Raw genomic sequence first — 8,600 nt, 5'->3', positions numbered from 1 at the left:
TGAGCCACAGCACCACTTCCGGCTTTTTTCTCTTTTTTTTTTGCTTATATGGTGCTGAGGAATCGAACTCAGGGCCTCAGGCATGCAAGGCAAGCACTCTAACACCACCTTCCCAGCCCTTCCTAATGGTTTTATAGTATGTTTGATTAAAAGCACATTTAAACAACACAATTAAGTACTCAAGCTGCTGAGAACCAAAAAAATATCTAACAGCCCCAAAAGTGAAGTGCCACCTCTGGGGCTCACTCAGGTCCATTACTATCAGGGCAATCTTTTCTGACCAAAGCCTCTTTGGACTGAGAGACACGTGAGGCCTTCTGTGACCTGTGGCTGTAACCCTGCACTGAGAACAGGTTTGTACATATCTGTTCCCATGCCTGTCTCCCCATCTTGATGATAAAGCCATTGATGGCCGGACCCTATTGGATGTTTCTTATGCTTCTGCAAGAAGGTCTTAAACTCCTGGGCTCAAGTGATCCTCCTGCCTCGGGCAGTTACAGGCAGCTATAACTCCCATCACTTCCAACTGTGAAATAGGAAAACAAAAAATCTCAAGAGAAGACAAAGCTGTTTTTCCTGGGTACATTCTTACCCCAAGTTCCAGCTGCTTACCATCCACACCCTTTGTATCAATGATGTTCTCTGCAGCTTTAGCTACTGCACGATTCAAAGATTCACTACCAACTTTGTTCATTCTCCTAGAGTTTAGAGATCGCTTCTGTTTGGTGGTTCCAAAGGCTTCAATGCAAGAATCCATCTGTGTAAGGCACAAACCTGGTTACAGTCACTGAGGTACCATCACCTCTCCTGTCCATCAGACACGTCACGCCAATCTACCTCATAGCACAGGTGATGGCAGTAACAGATGTGATGAACTTACTTTAAAAACAGTATCAACAACTTTTCCAGCAGTAAAGGAGAAGAATTGACTACAATTAGGGTTAGTAAATCTGTGGCACATAGCTTACCATACTGTGCCTATACCTGTACTCTTCCCATCCTATACTTGAAACAGATATTGCCAATGGATCACTGGCTTTCCCTCGGAGCCAGAACACCCTCACACCCCTCTCCACCATGGTGCCTGAGGCAGCAATGAATGAAGAGTTAACCAATTTGTCATCCTGGGGTGAGATGACCATTGTGAAGAACCTTCTACATACAGTATAGTTTGTTTTAATATGCAAGCTTCCAGACAAAACCAGTATTTCCTGATATTTGGACCAAATCCTAAAAACCAGTAGACTACATCTCCAGCAGCCAAGAGGATAGGTTCCAGACACTGACACACAGCTGCGTTTGGTTGCCCAGGAGCACCAGGTCTGCTCTCTGCTCTCTCCAGAGACCCCTGCAAGTCGGCACTGTCCACGGTCACACACTTAAGCCAGAACAGCTAGGGAGACCTGGATTCAACACACATCTTAATTCTGTCACACTCACCTTTTCTCTGAAACTTCTGGTCTGACTCTCCAGAGCTGGTACACTCTCAAATGATTCATCTATAGAAACACAGAACACAAAAACAAAGAGAAAAAAATAGCAAACTGTAAAGCCTACATTTTTTTTCTTTTTTTGAAATGGGGGTCTCACTGTTGTCTAGGCCAGTTTTGAAGACCTGGGCTCAACTAATCCTCTTGCCTCCACCTCTTAAGTAGCTGGGACTATGCCCAGCTCTGTAAGGTCTGTAAATGTTATTACCAGTGCTTAACATTCCATCTGTTTTAACAGCTAGTCTAAGAAAAACCAATTTCTTTATTCCAGGACTTCCCTGAGCCTAAGGTAAGTAAATGTACACTCTGAATTTACCAAGGCATTATCTACTCCCCAGAAGGAAGCAGACTGGGCTTTCCTGACTGGGCTAACTTCAAACTTGATTCTCAAGTCTCGGTCTCCTAAGGTTTACAGGTGTGAGTCACCAGTGTCCAGCTTCTCTGTTGTTTCTGTATGTAAATATATGAAACCCACTTCCTACATTTCAAAGCAGAGAATTAACTTTGAGCCTACACACCCCTTGGAAATTTACAGTTGAGCATCAAGACTCAAGAGCTCTCTAAATATACATGTAAAGTCTCTCTCTCTCTTTTGCCATTCCTGGGGCTTGAACTTAGGGTCTGGAAGCTGTGTTTTTGTGTTCAAGGCTAGTGCTCTACCACTTGAGCCACAGTGCCACATCTAGCTTTTTCTAAATAGTTTATTGGAGATAAGAGTAAGTCCCGGGGCTGGGAAGGTGGCTCAGTGGTAGAGCGCTTGCCTTGCATGCCTGAGTCCCTGGGTTGGATTCCTCAGCACCACATAAGCAAAAAGAAAAAAGCCGGAAGTGGGCCTTGAGCTGAAGAGCTGAGGGACAGAGCACAGGCCCAGAGTTCAGGCCCCACGACCGGACCCAAAAAAACAAACAAACAAACAAAAAAAAAAAAGAATAAGTCCCATGGACTTTCCTGCCTGGACTGGCGTTAAACCATGATCCTCAGATCTCAGCCTCCTGAGCAGTTAGGATTACAGGTGTGAGTCACTGGTACCTGGCTTGAAATCTCTCTTTTTTTTTTTTTTTTTGGGGGGGGGGGCCTCACTGGGCTTGAACTCTAGGCCTGAGCACTATCCCTGAGCTGCTTTTGCTTAAGGCTAGTGCTCTACCACTTGAGCCATAGCAATATTTCCAGCTATTTTGAGTAGTTTATTGGAGCTAAGAGTTTCATAGACTTTCATGTGTAGGCTGGCTTCAAACCACAAACCTCAGATTTCCTGAGTAGCTAGTATACAGCCATAAGCTTCTGGCACCCAGTTTTAATATTTATTTTTATATGACATGTATACTATTTTGTTGTTGTTGTTGTTTTTGGTTGGTTGTGGGGCTTGAACTCTGGGCTTGGGCACTGTCCTTGTGCTCTACCTCTTGAGCCACAGTACCACTTCTGGTTTTCTAGTGTTTTATTGGAGATAACAGTCTCACAGACTTTCCTGCTTGGGCTGGCTTTGAACTGCGATGCTCAGATCTCAGCCTCCTGAGTAGCTAGGGTTACAGGCGTGAGCCACCAGCGCCTGGCTATGTATACTGTTTTGGTGAAGTATGTCCAAGCTTTGATCAGATTCTCAAAAAGTATGGAATCACTGCTTAGAGAGAATGAAGTCTGAACTGATGGCTCTAAACATACAAAGCAGATTCACAGCAATCATTGTGAACTTTCCTCCTCTCACACCCTACCTGCTAAGGTTCTCAATGGCTGAGGGCATCATTAAGGGTTTGAGTTTAGAGATTTAGAAAACAGGAGCCCCTTGAATATGACCCTCACACTTAAACCATTTTTAGAAGATTTCTAGTCCTCAGCATTTTAGGATAACAAAACAAAAACAATATAACCTTTTCCAAGGGATTAGAGAAAATATAGATCCTTCCCCAAATTAGACACAACTTCTCATCAACCATTTCTTTAACCTAGGAGAGATTCTAAAACTTCTACCAATAAAACAGTTAAAGATTAAGGAAGGCTGCTGGGCCATCAGTGGCTCACGCCTGTAATCCTAGCTACTCAGGAGGCTGAGATCTAAGGATTGTGGTTCAAAGCCAGCCTAGGCAATAAAGACTGTGAGACTCTTATCTCCAATAAACCACCAGAAAACCTGAAGTGGCACTGTGGCTCAAGTGGTAGAGCTGAAGAACTGAGGGACAGTGTTCAGGCTCAGAGTTCAAGCCCCATGACTGACAAAAAATAAATAAATAAATAAATAAAATTAAGGAAGGCTTTTGAGGGCAGAGTATGTGGTGGCTCACATGTGTAATCCCAGGTACTAGAGAGATGGAGATTGGGAGGATTGTGGTTTGGGATTACATTTCCACATATAAACTGGGCACAGTAGAAAACCACTGTAAAAGGTGTAAATAGGACCTCCAGTTCAGTCTAAACAAACCTGCAGAAACTTATTCAACAAATAATTAAAGCAGAAAGGGATGGGGAATGGCTCAAGTGGTAGAGACCCTGCCTAACCAGTGCAAGGTCCTAAGTTCAAACTGCAGCAGCTCCCCTTCCCCCACAAAAAAAGGCCTTTGATGGAAAAGAATTTATGAAACATGTCCTCTAACATTCTACACAGATCACTGCTCAACTTGCTGTAAAGGCTGGTTTCTGATCCCACATCTATAAACACTGTGAGGACAGGATCTGTTTCAATCTTGCTGACTTGTCATTCACAGCCCCTAGTTTGGTTACAGGACATAGAAGATCATCAATAAATGCTTGCTGAATTTAAAAGTCTAAAACTTAAAAAAAAAAAAAACTTGCCAAAAGATAATACTCACAAAATGTTTTTTAGAAATCAAAAACTCAGGTGAACTTATCCAGCATCCCAAACTATGCAATATGACTGTGAGTCTTCGAGCATACCTTCAAAAAGCGGCTGCATGTTGAACAACTCAGCATCATATACTTCCATTTGGCCAGAGGTCTTATTCAAAATTCCCACAAAGTGTCTAAATAAAAAAAAAATTTTAAAGGAATAATTCCACAAGAGATTATTTAAAACATAGTTTTCACATCTTCTTTTTTCCTGTTTACCTTCTTTCTACCCCAATACACCTGAAGAATGCATCAACTTGTTTGTAAATAACAATAACTCTCTTAATCAGTTCTCTGCCTGTCTACAATTTTATCAGTCCCAGAGTTACACACTGTTCAGACTGTACAGTCTTCATGGTCAGAGGAAACCAGGGTCAGTGAAGAGTAGAGCTGCCCTAAGTGGTAATTATCAGTGACACTGCTAGATATAAACTTTAGAATCCTCTTCCCTAACCTAGAACCTTTGATGCTACCAACTCCTTTTCTTTCTTTCTGGTTTTTTTTTTTTTTTTTGTCGGTCATGGGGCTTGAACTCTGGGCTTGGGTACTGTCCTTGCGCTCTTCAGCTCAAGGCGAGTGCTCTACTGCTTGAGCCACAGTGCCACTTCCGGTTTTCTAGTGGTTTATTGGAGATAAGAGTCTCATGGACTTTCCTGCCCAGGCTGGCTTTGAACCATGATGCTCAGACCTCAGCCTCCTGAGTAGTTAGTATTACAGACGTGAGCCACTGGTGCCTGGCTCTAACTCCTTTTCTTATAGTTGGTGCCAAGGCAAGTTTTAAGAAAGCTTTAACCAATTAACATTGTATATTTCAAATTAGTGGAGAAAGTTGTTTTTGGGAATAAGCTATAAATAAATAATGTAGGCTGAGTACTGGTGGCTCATGCCTATAATCCTAGCTGCTCAGGAGGCTGAGATGTGAGGATCACCATTCAAAGCCAGCCAGGGCAGAAAAGTCCCTGTGAGACTCTAATAAACAACTGAAAAAAGCTGGAAGCAGGCTGGGAAGTGGCTCAGTGGTAGAGTGCTTGACTTGCATGCATGAGACCCTGGGTTCGATTCCTCAGCACCACATAAGCAGAAAAAGCCAGAAGTGGCACTGTGGCTCAAGTGGTAGATGCTAGCCTTGAGCTAAAGAGCTGAGGGACAATGCCTAGGCTGAGTTCAGGCCCCACAACCAACAACAATAACAAAAGAAAGCTGGAAGTGACACTGTAACTAAAGTGATAAGAGGATTAGCCTTGAACACAAAAAGGCTCAAGGACAGTGCCCAGGCTCTGAGTTCAAGCCCTAGGACTGGCAAAAGTAAACAAACGAATAATGTTACAAATAAATGAGGTCTTGAGAAAATTCAATAAGTAAAACTTTCTAGACATGTTCACAAGCTGGTCCAAGAGCCTCTGTGTCTAGAAACACAGGGACTTGGTAAACCTCCCTAGACTTCTCCAACTGCTGTCAATGCCTCCATTATTACCCCTCCCATCACTCTTTTCATGGCCCTTCCCCTACCATTACCTGCACAGAGTGTTGCATTTGAGGGCTCCTGTCCCAAAATTGTTTCCAACGTAGGAAAGTCTATCTGTTTCAGCTGCCTAAAATGCAGAGGGAGGACAATGCCATTTACAACCAATGTTGAAAAATACTCCTTTGTCCATCTGCAGAGGCTTAAGGACCACAGTGGATTAGCACTAGACAGTCTCAGGGAGGTATCTCTGGGGAAAGGCAAGAGAATTTGTGAAAGGGAAGTCCTACAGAGTGATCACTTCTAACTGGCATGCAAAGTTCTTGGGGGATAGGGGTGGGGAAGGCTGCACCACAGGACTGGATAGAGGCCTTGCATTCTCAGCACTTACAGGAATGCAACAAAGAAACTCTGCAGGCAATATTCTTGGCCCAAAGTCCAAGACCTTCTTGATCTCACCCATGGCTGCTCTTCATACATCCACAGGTCCAGTGGAAATGACAGACTCACTGCCCAACCACAGCTGAGCTTACATTCTCCCTTATATTTGTCCTTACTATCTTTATTTAAAACATCAAACCTCATTTCTTAAACCCTGTCCCATCCTTCAGAGCTCAGCTCCAATATATCTTCTCCCAGGCAAGTTTTCTGGCAACCAGAGATTTCCCTTCCAACTGAGCTCATTTGCTGCTGCGCTCTTCCTAGGACCCTGGGCTTTGTGTATTGTATGAGTGTCACTTGCAGCCAGTATGCACCTCTCAAAAGCAAGAGTTCTCAAATCCATGGAAATCCACTCCAGTGCTACTGGAATCTAGTGGCTAGAGACCAAAACTGCTACTAAACATCCTAGATTCCACAGGCCTGCCATCTACAGCAATGAGTTATCCAACTAAAAACATCAATAGTGTCCAGGCTAATAAACCCCACTCTACAGTAGAAGTTCCCAGAGCCAGGTCAGGTCTCATTTGTTCCTCTAGCAGCCTTCTGCAGAGGTATACAGTGGTTCTTCAATAAATGTATGGGGAAAAATGAATGAGAAAGTCATCACTACACCAGGAGTCCTGAACCACAAAGAGGCCTATCCCCACATTCCAAACTGCTGTTCTTCAAAGTCCCTTTAGGCTACTCACGTTCTCCCACCTCTATCCACACCCAGGGGCCTAAGGAGTGAGGGCAACCGGTAAGTGCAGCACTTACCAGAATCCGCTGATTCTTCTTTCTGGGGTTTTCGGAATCGTTGTTGTTGTACAATGTAAAGCGCATGTTGCCTGGGTTCTGCAGCTTCCCATTGGAGAACCGGACTGGAAGAGTGCGGCCGGACAGTGAAATGAGAGAGGATGAAGCCAGAGAGCACAGGGGTAAACTTGACTATCATTGCTTAGGCTGGAAAGGTAAGGAGCTCGGGTCCTGACGTCTAGTTCCGTTGGGAAGGCAGGGTGGGGGTTGGAGGGAGTCCGGGGAAGAGCTGGTCTAAACAAATGAAAAGATCTGGTCTAGGTCTAAGGAGGCAGAGGAAATCTGCTTAGTGGGAAGAGAGAAATGGGCAGGTGGAGGAGACTTGGGCCCAGCCTGGAGGAGGGGATGAGGGGATGGCTGGGATGTCCTCGGGCAGCTGGGAGGAAGCGACAGAAAGATGGCGAGATGACCGGGGGAAGAGGGGAGAGGAGGGGGGGAGGGCCCACCTCAGCGTGGGTGAGGGTGGCATGGGGGGTGGAGGGGTCCTGGCCTAGATTGGGCCGCAGAAGGCAGCTTGTCCCGGGGCGGGAGAAATGCCGAGGTGCCCAGCAGATCAAGAGGAAAAGGGTTTCGGGGAATCTGCACCCGCTCCGCAATCTTTACCCAGTACAGCTTTACGTCTCTCTTCGGGCTCTCCACAGTACTGCCACCTCGCAGTTGGCAACACCTCCGCCGTCATCTCACCGGTCCGGCCGCCAAGCTGGGAGAGCAGGGAAGACTCCAGAGCTGTGGCTGGCACGCGAGAACCCGGCGAGAACTACCCGCCGGAAATGACAAGGCCTCCCCCACCGGCCCCGCCCAGAACACGTGAAGCGCAGGCCCCGCCCCCTACGCGCGAAGGCACGCTTTCCACGCCCACTTCCCGCCCACCCGCTCAGTTCGGCCGGTGAGGTCTCCGCCCACACGTCGCCACACCCCCTCCTCGACCCGCCCCCCCGCGAGGCGCATCACCTGATTGGCCCAACGTTTAGCCTTGGCCCCCAGTGTAGAAACAAGCTCTAGGTTTGGTGTGGTCGTGTTTAGCCCATTTTAAATAGAGCATCATCTTTCAGTATTCACAAGTTCTGAAAAAAGCAAGGTCAAAATTTAGAATCCTCTGCCAGGAACTCCTCGAGGTCCAAGAGAAGGTGGCAGCTGGAGATCCGCTTCTCCGCAGAGTTCTACTTCCAGGCTTTGTCTGGACCCGTGCACAGTTCTTGGTTGTGCACGCATCTGTGGTCTAATCAACGTTGGGAAGATGGACCACTGGGAGAGGCTTTTGCCAAGCATGATCAGGGACTTCTGAAGTGGGCTACAAGGAAGAAATCCTAGATGATGGACTCAACAACTCTTTTTCTTCATGGGGAGTTATCAGAGTGAGGGAGCGCAAAGCAAGGGCCTGTGAGTATGGATGCAGGCCAGAGCCCAGCTAGCCTAGATTCATCTCCGTTCTCCAAGTTGCTGCTTTTCAAGACTCCACCCTTCAACCTCAATACCCAGGATCTACTCAGCAGGCTGAGTATCTGAGGATCGCAGTTCAAAGCCAGCCGGGGAAGGAAAGTCCATGAGACTCTTTTTTTTTTTTTTTTTTT

The 8,600-nt window shown here is 46.0% G+C and overlaps 1 protein-coding gene across 1 annotated transcript in view; it reads right to left on the bottom strand.

The window, feature by feature from the left end:
- The window catches only part of Polr1e (polymerase (RNA) I polypeptide E, 53kDa), a 17,024-nt gene extending 9,249 nt beyond the window's left edge, over positions 1–7,775 (bottom strand). The window contains exons 1-6 of the mRNA XM_013026583.1: positions 7,633–7,775; positions 6,991–7,094; positions 5,847–5,923; positions 4,380–4,465; positions 1,441–1,499; positions 613–757 (exon numbers count right to left, since the gene is read on the bottom strand). Of these exons, the coding sequence (XP_012882037.1) occupies positions 613–757; positions 1,441–1,499; positions 4,380–4,465; positions 5,847–5,923; positions 6,991–7,094; positions 7,633–7,708 (547 nt within the window). The 5' untranslated portion in view covers positions 7,709–7,775. The remainder of the gene's footprint in view (positions 1–612; positions 758–1,440; positions 1,500–4,379; positions 4,466–5,846; positions 5,924–6,990; positions 7,095–7,632) is intronic.
- Positions 7,776–8,600: the final 825 nt, after the last annotated feature.

This window comes from Dipodomys ordii, unplaced genomic scaffold (genome assembly GCF_000151885.1).
Source record: "Dipodomys ordii isolate 6190 unplaced genomic scaffold, Dord_2.0 Scaffold95, whole genome shotgun sequence".
Taxonomy (NCBI): Eukaryota; Metazoa; Chordata; class Mammalia; order Rodentia; family Heteromyidae; genus Dipodomys; species Dipodomys ordii.
The sequence above is the reverse complement of the archived record's forward strand: the minus strand, read 5'-3'. Positions and strand labels throughout refer to the sequence as shown.